The 18222-nt window shown below is 38.3% G+C and overlaps 1 protein-coding gene across 8 annotated transcripts in view; it reads left to right on the plus strand.

The window, feature by feature from the left end:
• Positions 1-18222, plus strand: part of Fgd6 (FYVE, RhoGEF and PH domain containing 6) — a 113703-nt gene that overhangs the window by 93396 nt on the left and 2085 nt on the right. For 2 of the 8 annotated variants that reach the window (XM_078052977.1, XM_078052978.1), the window contains exons 15-20: positions 4064-4166; positions 5101-5247; positions 6717-6819; positions 8417-8544; positions 14415-14543; positions 16228-16376. In XM_078052977.1, the coding sequence (XP_077909103.1) occupies positions 4064-4166; positions 5101-5247; positions 6717-6819; positions 8417-8544; positions 14415-14543; positions 16228-16376 (759 nt within the window). Of the gene's footprint in view, positions 1-4063; positions 4167-5100; positions 5248-6716; positions 6820-8416; positions 8545-9123; positions 10115-11043; positions 11073-14414; positions 14544-15851; positions 16377-18222 lie in introns of those variants that run through there. The other 6 variants (XR_013440382.1, XR_013440383.1, XM_078052980.1 and 3 more) reach the window with 6 other exon arrangements.

Below are 18222 nucleotides of genomic sequence, written 5' to 3' on the forward strand. Positions count from 1 at the left end.
CTGCTAGATTTTTAATGTAGTTGAAACAGCCTTATAGAAGAAGAAGGTGCCGTATAGTACTTTCTAGAGAGAAGTCAATGCCTGGTTTCAAAGTTTCCATGCAGTCTCCATGCATGCTACTATCTTTCTGCCTTGCCCAGGTAGCTACCCCACCTGGAATTCACTCCTTCATTCAGTAATTAATTTGGATCCTCAAGCCTGGCAGGCATTGCAGTAGGCATCAGGATATAGTGGGTAATTAAAAAGTCCCTTCCTTCAGGGAGCTTACATTTCATTAGGGAAGACAAATGAAAGACTTAGCAACTATCACCACTAGTAGGTATTATTGTGATTAACAGGAGAAGTCCTAGGTACTATGAAACTATAAAACAAAGGAGCTTGAGCTAGATTTTTAGAGAGAGGATAGGAGGACAAACCCCACAGGCCTGCTGTGCATATTGACTTAAGAAGGATGAGTAGGTGCTGGAAGAGCCTCCAGGTCTTTAGAAACAATGAGTATGAAGATCCCGAGACAAAAGGGAGCATGGAGTATTCAAAGAACTGAAAGTCCAGTGTAGCATGAGCTAGAACATGACAAGGAGAGTGACCAGCCTGGAAGGACAAGTGGGATAGATTTTGCAGAATCACCTTATGGATTTGGGTCTCTAGTTTAAGAGCCACAGGAAGCCACTGAATAGTTTATACCAGGGAATGATGTGCTACTGAGAACACAGTTGGGAGGGTGGACTAAAGGAAACATTTAATTGGATATGGATATGAGAGAAAGGGGTTATTCCTCAGGAGTCTCCAGTCTGTATGTGGTGGGACCACTCACTATGTAGAGGAACGCTGAGAAAGGAGCAGCTTCATGGGGAAGTCAGGCATTTAGTTTTAGAAATGCACATTAAATGTGAGTAAGGTCTGCATGGAGCTGTCAGAGTAGTTTATGTAAGGATCTGGACGTCAGGAGGAAGCCTGGGCTACAGGTATACATTTGGGTGTCATCAGTTGGGATGGTAAATAAAGCTAGAAGACTTTAATGAGGCTGCACAGAAAGACTGCAGTTCCCTGTCTAACTCTTGTAATTCTTCAAGTTCTAACTTGGTCATCACCTCTGCAACCTTCCCTGACACCTAAATAAGTAATTTATCCCTTCTGTTATTTATCTGCCTTACATTTGTTCTATCTTATGTTGTTTGCTTTTCTCGTCTCAGTTGGATGTGAGCCTTTAAAAGTGAGGTGTGTTATGTGTGCCCAGTTTCTGGTTTAGTTTCTGGCCCTTAATATTCTCCCTGTAAATGTTACTCAGATGCTTCAAAGTGATGTCTAGTCTTTGAACCTCACAGTAGCATCCCACAGTTAGTACAAAAAGTGGTGTAGCTTTGTCTAATGCACCAGCAGTCCCTTTGATTGAAGAGTTTTTTCCCCTTGATAATTCATCTCAATTAACAGAAAAATGGTACTCGCTTGACAGAACTTTGAATTCTAGTTCTATACAAATTCTACAAAAGAATGCCCCGTTTCCCAGTCCAAGAAAGATGCCTATTCTTTGACTAATCATGTTACAAAAAGAGAGCCTGAATGTCTCCTCTGGATGCTGTGGGCAAGTGTGTGTGGTCTGTGAGGGAAGTGTTATCAAGAGCTGGTAAACATCGTCTTGGCAGACCCCACACAGGAGAGAGCCAGGAATGATTTAAATGAGAGAACAGCATATGCGACATGATTTGCACAGTTGAGTCACTTTCCACATGCTCCCAGGGCTCCAGAAAAATCTGACAGCCATTCTCAAATTAGCCATCTGCCTCTGTTTTCTGTTACTTCTTCCAGTAAAGAGTCAGGGGGAGGGAGGGAGAGATAGTAATATCATATGAATGTTTGCCTAGAAGCCTGAGCATGTGTCGCCATGGTGTAGTCCATCAAAGAACTTGAACAAGCTGGCAATGACCCGATTGTGAAGGGTTCAGTCTTAAATTACACTTGGGTCTAATAACCAGCTTATGAGGTAGTAGCCTGTTGTCTATAAAGCCAGATATCTAACATGGCTAATCTTCAGTTTCCTTATCAGGAAATGGAGATGATGAGTGATGGTGTCATAGAGGGGAGATGGGTGTGTGTGAGATTCAGTATCTATTCCATAGGGTCACTCTGAGGGTGAGGCATGATGACATTTGGAAGTACTCTTACAGGCTGACATATACTCATTAGTAGATAGTAGCTGTTTGGGGCAGTAATGCTAAAATAGTAGAGATAACTGAGGTAGGTTTAGTTTAGAGAGAAGTGTTTCTTTTTTTGTTGTTTTGTTCTTTGTGTGTAATGGATATTTGAAAAATATGTTAGTTTTAAACTTTTTTTTTTTGTAAACCGTATTCCTACCTTTTTATATACTTACTACTGAATATTCTAAATGGCACTCAAAGCTATTTAATAGGGAGGTACATTTCTGAGAGTGATTATTGTATAAAAGATGAGTGGTTTCTAGTATCTTCTTGATCTGCTCTGGGACTTTCAAAATATAGTTTCAAGGGGGCTGGGAAAATAGCTCAGTGGTAGAGCACTTGCTTAATATAGGCAAGGACCTAGATTCAATTCCCAACCCTGTGAAAAAAATTCAATGCAGCATTGTATGTTTATTCGTGCCATTACTTATCTTTATTTTATTTTTATGTGGTGCCGAGGATCAAACCCAGGGCCTCGCATGTGCTAGGTGAGCGCTCTACCGATGAGCCATAACCCCAGCCCTATATGTGCCATTACTTATGATGGAGTTTTTATACTTAAAATTATAGTGACTAATACACTGTACTGCATTTAATCACTTGATGAAAAAATCATCAAGACTGCTGCATAATTTTCTTTCTTTTTTTTTTTCCCTGGTATTGGGAATTGAACCCAGGAGTACTTTACCACTGAACTATGTTCCTATTCCTTTTTATTTTTATTTTTGAGATAGAGTCTTGCCAAGTTGCCCAGGCTGTCCTCTAACTTGCCATCCTCTTGCCTCAGTCTCCCGAGTTGCAGAGATTACAGGAGTGCACCACCATGCCCGGTGCTATTCAGTTTTCTAATTTATGATTTTCTAAAGTATTTTAGAAAGTGGACATTTTCTTACACAGTCACAAATCTATAATGAATGGATTTTATTTAATTATGATGGATTTTTAAGTTGATTGTTAAAGTCTATCTCTCCCATTCCTTCTCTCTTCCCCCCATGTATATGTATAAATTAATATATTTATGTTACTTAATATATGCCTCTCAGTTTTGAATATGCCAAACAAAAATTTTTAAATAGCTTCTTAAGTGTCCTGATACCAGTGATGATTGGGAGTTATGACAGAGTTTTGGGGGGAGAGGCATGGTAGCGAAACTGCAGGACAAGAATGCCCTTTTCTGGACAGGCTTTCCCTTCTTTGGCCCATTCCCATTAGAGTTGAGTTAAAGATTCACCTGATGATTCGGAGGAAGGAACAGAAAACCTGGTGGCCAAGTAGGGAGAGGAGCCCTCAAAACAGCTGTGGGCTTTTTCCCTTATTAACCACTCCTTCAATATCTGGGGTTTTTTTATTTTTTCTTTTTTTTACCATCTGTTTTATGATATTAAAAATATATTCCCTTCACCTCGCTATCCTTTCTAGAAATTTTTGGTAATATGTTAATAATCTAAAGGTATTTAATATTCTGCGCTGTATGTAGGTGTTTGAAACATAATTTCTTGGTATATTTCTAAATTCTAGGATTATGTCTTAGGAAACTCTTTGGTTATGTAAATAATTATAATTATGAATTGGGACAGTTAGCCCATAAACCAAACAAAGATACTTGTAAATTTAGGAGACTTCAGAAGCTACTTAATATAATGCAGTACTTTTAGAAAGGACAAAAGCATTGCATTTGCTAAAATGCTTTGGGTTTCCTATTGCCTGCTCTGATTATTTGTTCACATAAACCTCTAAGTTGCTGCTTTTGATGAGTAGTGTTGGAGGGTGGTGGAGTTGGTTGCCATGGGAGAACTAACAGAAGCAAGAAAAAGGCAAAAAGTCAAAGCTGACATCTGGTTGATGGAACCTTCTCTTGCCCCCAACAGTTCTGCCACTGAAAGGGATGAATGGCTAGAAGCAATTTCCAGGTCAATAGAAGAGTATGCCAAGAAAAGAACCACCTTCTGTCCTAGTAGGAGTCTCGAGGAGGTATTATCTTTCCTTGTTTCTTTTTCCAATGTACTTCAAACAGTTTTTTACCTTAAAGAAACATGTCACAGGGGTTTAATGAAGCAACATGTTGCAGAGAAGGATCAGAGGTGGGTGTCTAATTTTAGCAGTACATGTTTATCCATCTGTGAATTTCTAACTGCGAGTCTGTGGTAACATGTAGCATACTCTTGTTTTTTTCTAGTTATAAAACTTAATTGTAGGGGCTGAGGATGTGGCTCAAGCGGTAGCGCGCTCGCCTGGCATGCGTGCGGCCCGGGTTCGATCCTCAGCACCACATACCAACAAAGATGTTGTGTCCGCCGAGAACTAAAAAATAAATATTAAAAAAAAAATTCTCTCTCTCTCTCTCTCTCTCTCTCTCTCTCTCTCTCTCTCTCTCTCTCTCTCCTCTCTCACTCTCTTTAAAAAAAAAAAAACTTAATTGTAGGAAATTTATTTACTGTGTGTGTGTGTGTGTGTGTGTTGCTAGGGAGGAATCCATGGCCTCATGCATACTGAACACATGCTTTGCACTGAGTTATACCCCTAGTCCCCATTGTAGGAAATTTAGAAAGTACAAAATAGTTTAAGGAAGAAGCTAATCAGCTGTTATCCTACTTTTAAAGTTAATTTTGCACTAAGAGGATTTTTAGAATATAGCTAACCTCAATATCCTGAGAACACAAAAAATAGAATAGCCCATGTTTCCTCCTACATCTTTTTTTAAAAATATTTTTTAGTGTTGATGGACATTTATTTATACGTGGGGCTGAGAATTGAACCCAGATCCTCGCACATGTGAGGCAAGCACTCCTACATATTTAATGATACCATCAGCACCTGGAGAGGGCACCATCACTAGCTAAAAAAGCCTCCGTTCTGACGCAGGCTGTGTGCATGGAGGTAATCAGAAGTCATTCTTTTCCCGCAGGCTGACTCAGAAAATAAAGATGAAGTTAGTCCCCTTGGATCAAAGGCTCCCATCTGGATTCCTGATACCAGAGCCACAATGTGTATGATCTGCACAAGCGAATTTACTCTGACCTGGAGACGACACCACTGCCGGGCCTGTGGAAAGGTCAGAGAGGACAACCCATCTGCATTGTGATTTCTCCTCTCACTAGGCTGTGCACAGTGGGGAAGCATATTCTGCCTTAGAAACCCCTGCAGTCATCACAGCAAAAGAAAAAATAACCAAGATAGTTGTGGTAGAAAACATGGATATTGTCTTCTCTAAATATTTAGGAACAGGGGAAGGGAAATCTTGTTAGGGAACTTCCCTCCTCTCACCCCAAATGTACTTTCTGATGTCAGTAATAGAGAACTTACATTCAGAAACCAAAACTAACAAATCCGTGATTAAACGATCCTCACATCTATAGCTAGTTATTTAAACCACCTCTGTCTACATACTATTTAGCAAGGGGAACTTCCAGTGGTCAAATTACCCCTAATGACACTTGTTGGTTTTTTTAGTCAGCTTTCCATTGCAATAACAAATACCTGAAAAAAATCAATTTAGAAAGAGAAAAGGTTTATTTGGTCTCATGGTTTTGGAGGTTTATTTGGCTCATGGTTTTGCCTGTGGTGCACATCATGGTGGGAGTAGGAGCAGAGCACACAGCAGAGAAAACCTATTCACCTCAGCTGTTTACTGTTCGTGGCCAGGAAAAACATTTAAAAAAAAAGGAAGAGACCAGGGTTCCACAATTTCCTATGAGGACATATCCTCCATAACTTAAAACCTCCCACGAGCCCCCCCCTTTTACAGGTTCCACTACCCCCAATACACCCAATCTGGGGACCAGTGCTTTCAATCATAGGCCTTTAGGGTACTTTCTAGATCCCAACTATAGCATAAGCCTTCTTGACATCAGTAATGTGAGCTTAATAACAATGATATCCACATTACTCTAAAGATTAAACAAGCCAGGTGCGGTGGCATATGCCTGTAATCCTAGCAGCTTGGGAGGCTGAGGCAGGCTTTGATTGTGAATTCAGAGCCAGCCTCAGCAAATGCGAGGCACTAAGCAACTCAGTGAGACCCTGTTTCTAAATAAAATACAAAAAATAGGGACGGGGATGTGGCTCAGTGGTTGGGTGCCCTTAAATTCAATCCCTAGTACTAAAAATGAAAATGATTAAACAAGGAACAAGGTCCCATTTAGAGAGCACTTGGTACGGAGCCAGACACTTGGCAGAGGAGCATAGAAGTGGTCATTGCTGCAGCTGTGATGGTGATGATGATGATGATAATGGTCAGTGCAGCTATCAGGACTTACTGCATGCTAGGCACTGTTCTAAGCACTTGATGCATATTAGCTCTTTGACTGCATTATTTTACATAGTAGTTGCTCTGTGATGATTTGTGGCCTGTCTTTCAAGTGTGATATCACATGCTAGTTCACTGTATGCCTGAACTCCATGAGGTTAAGTAAGATAACATGAGCATGTAACTGTTTTGAAAAGTGGACAGTGCTGTAAGACCTACTTTATAGTTTGGAAACAAAAGTTATTATAAACAAAATAATTGTAATGTGTTTTCAGATTGTATGCCAAGCTTGTTCATCAAATAAGTATGGCTTAGGTTACCTGAAAAATCAGCCAGCAAGAGTATGTGAACACTGTTTCCAAGAGTTGCAGAAACTAGGTAATGTATAAGTAAAGATTTGACCAAAAATTCCATTTTTCCCTAGATGCTTTCCAATAGGCTTCTGAAAGAATCATCTTTGGTACATTAGCATTGTTGATGCTTGTCTTAAAATTAGTATTAAGCTTTCTTAACTCATACTTTGTGGTAATTTTCAAGAAAACTTGGACTGAGATTTGTTTTTACAGTGTGAAAATGTTTTGCTAAGAAAACCAATTGTATAAAATTACAAAATTAAATACTTAAAACAAACGGGAACTTTAACTTGCAAGTTATTTTGAAGTTTCTTGTTTCCCATAATAGTGTGCTAGTAAGAATTATTTTCTAACTATTTATAAAGTCATGGTCTATGGAAACATGCCTGGTAACACTTTTAATAAGATTTTATTGTAGATTTTTGAACAAATACAAAATGATGCTTCATACATATCCTCTAGTTATTTTCAAGCATCCTCCAGGCCAAGCGAACGCAAGTAGGACCATTCAAGTCTACATTTTGGATGGGGAAATGTAATTAAATTTCTGAAACATATAGAATCTAAATCTTGAAAAGATTGTCCTTTACTCCATGAAAAATAACTTCTCCTCAGTAGATAGGAATATCTATGTGGGAAAAAAAAAAAGTAGATGACATCCTGTTTCAGAATCCATGTATTTGTGAATTAACAGTAGTACATTATAGTCTGTACATTTTCCATGGAGACATCCCCTGTTCCTTTGCCAGCCTTTCTGTTCCTCTCTTTGTTCTTTGAACCCATAGTATGAACTGTAGACATTCTAAATTCATCTTTGAATCTTCCTTTCTAATCATCCACACCTATTTGGTTATTAAATCTTGTCAGCTTCTTCTCAAATAGTCTGTGTTGATTTTGTATCAGTCCTAATGAGGTCTAAATTACTTTAATAATTTTCTTATGAGTTTTCTTTGTTGCAAATCTCTCCTGACTACTGCCAGATTTAATTTCTAAATTTGATCCGGTCTTGATACACCCAACCTAAAGAGCATTCCAGGTCCCTTTTTTTCTAGCTTCCTTATTTTATAATGCAGTTGCTCACGCTGACTTCCGCGTCGAGTGTTCTCTCCCCTCTTATACCTGGCAAACTACTTACGCCTCAGTGTCCAATGTAAATGTCTCCTTCTCTTCCTAGGGTTTCCTTTGCAGTCAGAATTAATTGTTCCCTCCTTTGTATCCTACAGAGCTCCTTTTTAGTACCTTGTTCATTGTAATGTTGTTACTTGGTTAAGTATCTAGACACTGAATAAAGTTAGGTATTTTTTAAGTCAGTAGGGAAGTTTTGGGGGGTGGTTATTTTTTTCCATTTGGCAGGACATTCATATGTTTCAGAAATTTAAAGGCTCAAAAGGATAATTTCTTCATGTGGTTTAAGTTCAAAAAGTAGAAAATCAGACAGTGGGGTCTTCCTCTCACTCAGCTCTCAGCAATCATCTTCCTTTTTCCAGGGCCATGGATGTCATCCATTTCTCGAGCATCCTTTTATGGCTATTTTGTACAATGTGTTTATTGATTTGAATTAAGTTGAAGCGCAGAATGCCCCTCACCATTGGCTACATAAGTTTGTATCTGGTTTGTTGTAGATCGCCAGCACTCCCCTAAGGTTGGATCTCCTGGGAATCACAAATCTCCTTCAAGTGCCTTATCATCAGTCTTACATAGTATTCCATCAGGGAGGAAACAGAAAAAAATCCCAGCCGCTCTCAAAGAAGTAAGTGTTTCCATTAAACTTATAATGAGATAGAGGTTGAATTATTCATATGCACATAACATGCTGTTTTTATTTCATAAAGGAGGATGTTATTTCCCATTGCTATTAAAATATGAATTTTAATACTGGTGATGGAGATGGCTGATTTCTTACAATCTTGCTTGGTCTCCCTTATGACCTGAGTCATTTAGAAAATGGCTGTTGAAAGCTTCAGAGAACCTTTTATAGTAATGATAGAGAATAAAGCTAAGATGAACACATTTGAATTTTTAAAATTACTTCAAGGAGGCCTCTTTCCAAAGGGAAGGAGTTCATAGAATAATGGGGGCCCTTTGTTAGCATTTACTGATTTACATGGTTTGTTATTTGTTGACATCCTTTAATCTTAAATTTTTAAACAGTCAGGATGGGGCTGGGGCTCAGTGGTAGCATACTTGCCTGTCATGTGTGAAGCACTGGGTTCGATTCTCAGCACCACATATAAATATGTAAATAAAATAATCGTCTATCAATAACTAAAAATATATATATATTAAAAAAAAAAACAACCCTGGTAACAAAGAAAATTTTATTAAACAGTGGCTGCTATCTGCCAGCAGTAAAATCCACAGGCAACACTGATACCTTGTCACAGTTCCTCAAATGTAAGTGTCAATCAACAAGTGCCAGAGAGCAGACAGCATTGCCATTCTGGCCCCTCCCATCACAATTAATTATTCATTAGTTCCTCTTGTGCTAGTATTATAGCCCACAGAGCTGGTAGCTTTTATCTGTTGTTGTTGTCCATGTTGTTTCGGTACTGGGGATTGAATCCCCAGGGCCACTTTACTACTGATATACATCCCAACCCTTTTTATTTTTTATTTTGAGACAGGATCTTGCTAAGTTGCTTAGGGCCTTGCTAAATTGCTGAGGCTGGCCTCTAACTTGTCATTTCTTGCCTTAACCTCCCGAGTCACTGGGATTACAGGTGTGTGCTGCCACACACAGCTGTTTAGTATTGTTTTGACATGCGGTCTCACTGTGTTGCCCAGGCTAGCCCCAAACTCCTGTGCTTAAGGGGTCCTCCTGCCTCAGTCTCGCAAGTAGCTGGGACTGTAGGTACATGCCACTAACCCCAGATCTGACTAGGGTTTTTGATTCACCTGCTTGTTTACCATGAAGGTGTTCTGTTATACAGAGTGGAAGCAAACAACTTTAAAATTTTGATGAGGATCATGATTCGTAGGTAAAACTAAGAATATATTCCCAGTGATTGATAACTTATCTGATGAAATAATAAGGATTTGAAGTTTCTAATTGCCAAGCTTTAAGTGAAACTGGTTAAGCCAATTTAGTGAGCACCTCTAAACTGTCTCTTCTATCCCTCAGTTCCCAAGTATAAACCTGCATTCATAACTTTGAGGTTCTTGCCATGTGCTGTCATTCACCCTTGAGGTCCCAGCTACTTGGGAAGCTGAGGAGGGAGGATCCCTTCAGCCCAGGAGTTTGGGGCCAGCCTGGGCAAAACAGCAAGACCCCTTGTCTACAAATAAATGAATGAATGGATGAATAAAATAAATAAATAACCTACCTGCCTTAAGTTTCTTAATCAACTGAAGTGGTTCTCAATTCTCTATAATTTTTAACTTCTCCAATGTCATACTAGTTTCTAAATACAATTCTTTCAATTTGCTCTCGTCTTCAGTTGAAATTTGTCAGCATTAGTTACAAAAATCTTAGAGTATAGCCTAGATTCAGTCTAACTCTAGTCCTGTTTTATGCTGCCCTCCAGTTCTTGAATACAGCCATTTCTTCCTTTAGTCACCTGATTTTCTAAGTGGCTCTGAGACCGGTTACATCAGTTATCTCCTGAGAACTTGGAAATTCTCAGGCCTCACCCAAAGTCTACAAAATCAGAAATTCTAGCAAGCACCCTGGTGATTCACATGCCTGCTAATGTTTGAGAGCTATTCTTTGACCTTTATAGTCATACCCGAGAAGTTAATATGTATATTTAAGTGTTGTAAACATCAAACTATAGTATTTTCCTTGGGAAACTATGTTCTTTGGTTTTGTTTTACTTAATTGAAGTGAAATTCACATAACATGTAATTACCCATTTTAAAGTATACAGTTAGTGGCATTCAGTGTGCTGGCAATGTTGGGTAACCACGACGATATCTTTCTAGTTTCAAAACCTCTTCATCATTCCATATAAACATCCTTTGTACATTCAGTAATCAGTCCCTTTTCCCCTCCTCCCACCCAATAGCAACCTCTAATCTGCTTCTGTCTCTCTGGAGTTGCCTATTCTGGTTATATCATGAAAAAGAAATCATAGACTATGTAACTTTCATGTCCAGGTTCTTTTCACTTACCATAGTGTTTTCAAGGTTTGTCAAAATTATAGCATGTGTCAGTATTATAGCATGCATCATGCATGTCATTTCTTTTTTTAAAATATGTTTTAGTTTAATATTGTTTTATTTTTTTTATTTACTTATATGTGGTGCTGAGGATTGAACCCAGGGCCTCACTCATGCCAGGCAAGTGCTCTACCACTGAGCCATAACTCCAGCCCCACTTCATTTCTTTTATGTCTAAATGATATTCGTTTTATCTGTATTCCACAATTTATCCATTCATCCCTTGATGGACATTTGAGATGTTTCCACATTTTGGCTCTTACAGGCTATGAATATCTATGTACAGATTTCTGTGTAGACATACATTTTCATATATCTTAGGTTTATGCTTAGGAATGGACTTGCTTGGTCACATGATAATTCTATGTTTAACTTTTTGACAAACTGAGAAGTTTTGTTTTGTTTTGTGGTACTGGAGATTGAACTCAGGGCTTCACACACGCTAAACAAGCACTTTAACCAATGAGCTACATGCATCCCAGCCCTTATTTCAGTGAAATTAGAAAATTTTTAGAAAACCCTCTGTTTTAGAATTACATTCAGATTCTTGGTACCCTTAGAAATGACAGACTGCTCTTTGAGTATTATTTATTTATTTATTTTAAATATTTGTTTTTTAGTTTTAGGTGGGCATATATCTTTATTTTACATTTATGTGGTGCTGAGGTTTGAACCCAGGGCCTCATGCATGCTAGGCGAGCACTCTACCACTGGGGCTGGGGATGTGGCTCAAGCGGTAGCGTGCTCGCCTCGCAAATGTGCGGCCCGGCTTCGATCCTCAGCACCACATACAAATAAAGATGTTGTATTCGCCGAAAACTTAAAAAAAATAAATATTAAAATTATCTCTCTCTCCCTCTTAAAAAAAAAAAGAAAAAAAAAAGCCTTAGTGAATCAGATGGTTAAATTGTTAACACCAATATTACTTTTTAATGTGCCAGGCAAGCTCTCTCTGCCACTGAGCCAAAGCCCCAGTCCTACTTGATAGACTTTTAAAGGATGCTTTTTTTTTTTTTTTAACACAAGTCTACTTTCACTTAATTGACATTTGTAACTTAGTGTTAGCTCTTAAAATTTCCAGTAAACAATATATAATCCTTTTGTAAAATTTATAAGAAATTCATATAATTCATCCATTAATGCATAATTAAAGATATATTTTTAAAATTCACAGGGCTAGTCAGGCACAGTGGTGTGTACATGTAATCCCAGCTACTTGAGAGACTGAGGCAGGAGAATCAAAAGTTCAAGTAACTTTTGATTAGTAACAACTAATTTAAGACCCTGTCTCAAAATAAAAAATAAAAAAGGGCTGGGGATATAATTCAGTGGTAGAACATCCCTAGGTTCAATTCTCAGTATCATAAAAAACTTAAATTTAGATAAAATAAAATTCACAAGGCTGGGTAGCGATAGGATACTTACCTAGCATGAACAAAGCCCTGGCACTACAAATATAAAATTAAAGAACCCCTCTCACCCACCCACCCCCCCGCCATAATAGTTTTCCATAGCTGTATAACAAATTACCACAAACTTTTGGTAGTTTGAAATAACATGCATTTACTATCTCAGGAGTCCAGGCATGTTTTAGCTGGGATTTCTACAGCACCATAATCAAGGTTTGGCCAGTGTTGAATTCTCATCTGGAGCTTCAACTGGCAAAGGGGCTGTTTCAGAGCTCTTTCAGGTTTTTTGGAGAATTCATTTCCTTGCTGTTGCAGACTGAAAGCCTAGCTTCTTAAGAAGCTGCTTTCTGCTAGTGGTCATCCTCAGCCCCTTGCCAGTGGACCTTTCAACATAACTACAAAGAGAAAAGTCTCTGTGGTCAGTTTTCTAGCTTGAGAGAGTCTTATATAATGTAGCATAATCATGAGGTGACATCCCATCACCTTCATCAGATTCTTTTTTTTTATTTGTTCTTTTCAGTTATACATGAACAGTGGGGTGTATTTTGATGTATCATACATACATGAACTATAAATTACCACTTTTGTGGTTATACATGATGTAGAGTTACACAGGTCATGTATTCAGATATGAACATAAGAGAGTTATGTCCAGTTCATTCTACTGTCTTTCCCTTTCCCACCCCCATCAGATTCTTTTCATTAGAAGTAAGTCATAGGTTCTGTCCTTGCTCAATAGGAGGAAGCACGACACTGTGACTGTCAGAGGCAAGGATCATAGGAAGTCACCTTAAGAGTCTACCCACCTGGCTAGAGTGCTTACCTATGAGCCATGTGGATTCCCAGCAACACACCCACAGATACACAACCACACACAGGCACAGAGTCTGCCCGCCACACTTCTAATAAGGCGAATCCTAAACATGATTTTTAAAAAAAAGCGCTTTAAACTGCCAGATTATAATCACTGATGCTTTTTTGCATAAAAATTTGAACATTTTCAACTTTTATATATATATATATAAATTTTTAATTTTATTTTATTTATTTATTTTTGCTGATGAACCTTCTTTATTTTATTTATATGTGGTGCTGAGAATTGAACCCAGTGCCTCACACATGCTAGACAAGTGCTCTACCACTGAGCCACAACCCCAGGTGCATTTTCAACTTTTATAAAACAAAAATAAGCTGCTTTTTCTTCTTCCTTTTGATTTTGTACTGGGGATTGAACACATGCTATGCCAGTACTCTACATTGAGCTACATCTTCAGTCTTTATTTATTTATTTATTGTATTTTGAGGTCAGGTGTAAGTTGCACAAGCTGACCTTGAACTAATCATGATCCTCCTGCCTCAGCCTCCAGAGTAACTAGAATTTCAGGCATGTACCACCATGCCTCAATAGCTTCTTCTCTTTCAGAACATAGTTTGGGGAGCAAGATTGATCCTTAAAATAACCTCCATTAATAGAATTTTCAGGCTTTTTATCTCAATGATAGAGTGCTTGTCTAGCATTGTAAGGCCCTGGGTTAGATCCTCATTGGGGGTGAGGGGATTTTCTACTTACTATTCATTGATTGGTTTTTAGAAGTCCAAAAAGTCACTTCAGGAATGGAGTTAACGATTTAAATAACTTCCCCCTAATATTTGCAAGAAAAGCAGTAGATAACATATGCAGTCCCAAAATGCATCTTCACAAAAAAGCATGGAAGGCTTTTGGGTTATTTTTCTTCTCCTACCAAACCAGAAAATACAGAGGATCCTACTAAGACAGGCAGATAGACAGACACACACACACACACACACACACACACACACACACACACACACGTGCAAGCATGGTAATAGGTAAAGTTCTAGAACTTGTTTCTAAGAGCAAGGATTTTTATGCTCATGCAAATTTGTATTGTAGCACACTTTGAAAATGCACAATTTCATTCTGAAAGATTCTGTTGTTATGGTGATTGCTATTAATTCTTAATGATGACAAGCAACTTTGCTGTTCTTTACAATTTGTCCAAAAACCATTAATGTATGGGCTTACTTACAGGTATCAGCAAACACAGAAGATTCTTCTATGAGTGGCTATTTGTACAGATCAAAGGGCAATAAGAAACCATGGAAACACTTGTGGTTTGTCATAAAAAATAAAGTGTTGTATACATATGCTGCAAGTGAGGTAAGATGTGAAATCTAAAGATGAGTAATTTGGGGGTCTTGTTTTAGTTTGTGTACGTTTTATTGCTCTGCTTTTGTTTGTTTGTTTGTTTTGGTTTTTGTGTTGGTGGGGGTAGAATCCAGGCCCTCCCCCAGCTCCTTGTTGCTTTGGTTTGGAGCAAGGTGGTGTCATTTTTAATGGATACCTAGTAGAGAGCTCTTACTCACCTTAACTCACCTGTTAAGAATTTTCCACAGTAATAAAGTACAAGTCTTCCTGGGTGACTACTACCACTTCACTAAAGGCAGAGCTTCTTATCCCTTTGAGGCAGAGACAAAGGTCAGGCAGTCAGTGTAGGTAATGAACAATGGGGGTCAGGTCAAGAGGCTGAGGACTGGTTTTCAAAGAGAGAACAATGGGTTGCTAACGGTTAACCTCCTCTTGTGCTCCTCTGCACTCTGGGTTGCTAACAATTAACTTCCATGCTCCTGCTCCCAGTCACTTACACAGGGAAGAAAGAGAAGGCAGTGATTAAAGAGTGGGGTTATGAGGTCTATAAGAAAGACAAGTCCACCCTCGCCCACAGGCTTTCGGCTCCAAAGCCCCCTTCTCTTTAAAGAAATCTGTCTCTATCACTTTCTTAAATAAAACTTGCTATACTTGCTTTGGCGTTTCTCTGGTGTGAGTTCTTCAACACTGGGAAACAAGAACCCATTCCTGATCTCCACTGCACCAGTATCACTTTCTGTCCAGCTCTCTTGAGTGACACACTCAGGACTGTCCCTGTTTACACAAAAGGGACTGAGCTTGATGCAAACTTCACGGATCAGCACAACTTTTATTTAGGGATGGAGTGACGCCTCTGATGGACCCACTTTCCTTGTGGAAAATGAGCCACGGGCCAGAGGGGGAGTTTAGGCTTATATTGATTACACTGAGAAGTGACTTAATTAATGAGCATGTCAGTTTGGGCTGTCTTTACTGGGCCAAATGGAGGATGTGATGTTAGTGGTTAGTGTCTGGGAAAGAATTTGTTTAAGGTGGAATCAATGTTCTGGCCTCTTCCCAGAAACTATCATTTCAGATTTGATAAATATCTCCTCCCCAGGGCCTGTCTTGTCACTGGGAAAGACTGTCTCCGGAAAGGATCAATGTATTGCCTTCTCCCTCATTCCTTCTCCCTAGGTCACATTATTTTGGGGTTTCTCGTTTTCCATATCCAACAGTCCCCTGATTATATTGGTCAGGCCTCAGCATAATAAAATAGGCTTTGGATTATGAACAGTTTCTAGCTGTTGCTGAAATTCTGTCTTTTTCTTCTACCCAAAGCCTCTGGTGTTCTCACAGCCTAGAAAAACCTCCAGGGTCCAAGCTGTTCCTTAGGAGGATCTGGGTAACTCACCTTTCCAAGCTGTGCTTCTCCATCCATAAAATTAAAGTAATATAGTCACTTACTTTCCTTGGCTGTAGTGAAAATAATGTGAAATTCAATGAATGTGAACATGCTGAAATTTTCTAGCACAGTATCTGGAGGTGGGGAGTGGATGGCTCAATAAATATTGTAGAATAAATTAAAAATGCATAATAGAACTTTTTTAGATATATGTATATGAAGTTAATTTGGAGCTACATTGATCAAAAGCTCTCAAGTCTGAATTGTGTCTCAGTTTAAAAGCCTATCTTTATTTGTCTATTTTTAAATTAGGATGTGGCAGCTTTGGAGAGCCAGCCTTTATTAGGATTCACTGTCACTCAAGTCAAAGATGAGAATTCAGAGTCTAAAGTATTTCAGTTACTGCACAAAAACATGTTATTTTATGTGTTCAAAGCAGATGATGCTCACTCAGCTCAGAAGTAAGTAATGTAGACTTATTTTCCTTTTTATATGTGAGATTTCAAGTTTCCTATTTAAATGATTGACTTTAAGATTACCTTCTTTAAGGCATGGGGACAACTCAGAATTTAAACCATGGGTCCAAATTAGACAGATTTAATATATTATTCAAACTCTTTAGAATTGTTCTAAAACAAAGGAAAGCAAGGGTATCTGGAATAGTTTCAGGAGACAGATGGGAAAAGAAGATGGGTAGTCCTGTCCAAAGTACTCTGTCCACACATGACCTCAGAGGAAGCAGCATGGTGCAGCTCTGCTGAGGAAGGGAAGCTGAGGCATCTGACCTCTCCATCACTGAGGCTAAGAATCTTCCCTTGAAACATTCCAGGGCTTTGGCCATCCAGTGATTCAATTATGCTGTGCAACAGCAGGAGTTGAAACAGCTGCTTACAAACTTACTTCTCTGAGAAAAAGGTCAAACATGTAAAGAGGCTCCATGCTGTTTTCAGTGACTCAGTAGAAGGAAATGGATATCATTTTAGATGGTGAAAGCTGAAAGCCTCTTCAACATTCCAACAGGAATCTTGATTTATTTAGATGTTATAAAGTTGTTTAACAGATTAGAGGAGGTGTATGTATCTTTGTGAAATCAGGATCCCTGCTGAACAAAGTAGATCAGTTCACCTCTTTTTCATTTGAGTTGTACTTTGGCTCACAAAATACACTTTTGTGTTTTTCATAAGAGATGTATGTTCATGTTTTCTCAGTGGGCTTTAATGTGCTTGAAGATTTAAAAAAAAAAAAGAGTGCTTTGAATAAGCAAGTCTGGTGGTTTCTTAAGGCAATTTGAATCTACATATCAGAATTGCCTGTGTTCTGACTGCTAACCAGATACATACAGTGTAGCTTAGTGGCAAAGTGCTTGCCTAGCATGCATGAGGCTCTGGGTTTGATCCTCAGCACCACATAACAATTAACAAATAAAACCAAGTCATTCTGTCCATCTACAACTACAAAAAAAAAAAGTTTTTAAATAAATAAAAATAAAGATATTGTGTCCATCTACAACTAAAAAAACCATGCTGTAAGGCTGCCCCCACCCTCCACCCCTGGCCAGTTTTAGGATGTTCTGTAGTGCATAGCTGTTTTTCTGGTTCTTTTTTTTTTTTTAATATTTATTTTTTAGTTCTCGGCGGACACAACATCTTTGTTTGTATGTGGTGCTGATTATCGAACTCAGGCCGCGCGCATGCTAGGCGAGCACGCTACCACTTGAGCCACATCCCCAGCCCCTGTTTTTCTAAATAATTCTCTGTGGGTATTGAAAAATATTTTAAAATTATATTACTTTACTCTTTTTTTCTGTAAAAAATATTTGGACAAAATAGTTATCACCCTAAGATTCTGCAACATATTGTCTTTCTCATAATTTTCATCTATATTTATCATGAAACCAATAAAAATTATTGCTTTTCAAACACATGATCTTTTGCTTATACCATTAAGTTGACTCAACTGAAAGGCTGTTAAAACAGAATTAAATGTAATTGGGTGAAAAAAGTCAACTTACTTATAATTTAGAATTGATCCAAGCTAAATTGTAAGTTTCTTTTTGAAGCTATTTATATCATATAGATTGCATTTTTTGTACATGACAGAATATTAAAATGTGTTAATTTTACTGGACAATTGTGAGACACTTTAAAAGTTTTGCTGTTATAACATATAGGCTATTTATGTACAAAATTCAAAATTTTTTAAATTTTGCCCTTGAAATTCGACCAGAATCTATTATGGGGTGTTCTTACTAATTAAAATGGGTGATTTCAAATGTTCATAGTTGCCTGGACCCCCCCCCCCCATTTG

The sequence above is a fragment of the Ictidomys tridecemlineatus genome, chromosome 6 (assembly GCF_052094955.1).
Source record: "Ictidomys tridecemlineatus isolate mIctTri1 chromosome 6, mIctTri1.hap1, whole genome shotgun sequence".
Classification (NCBI taxonomy): domain Eukaryota; kingdom Metazoa; phylum Chordata; class Mammalia; order Rodentia; family Sciuridae; genus Ictidomys; species Ictidomys tridecemlineatus.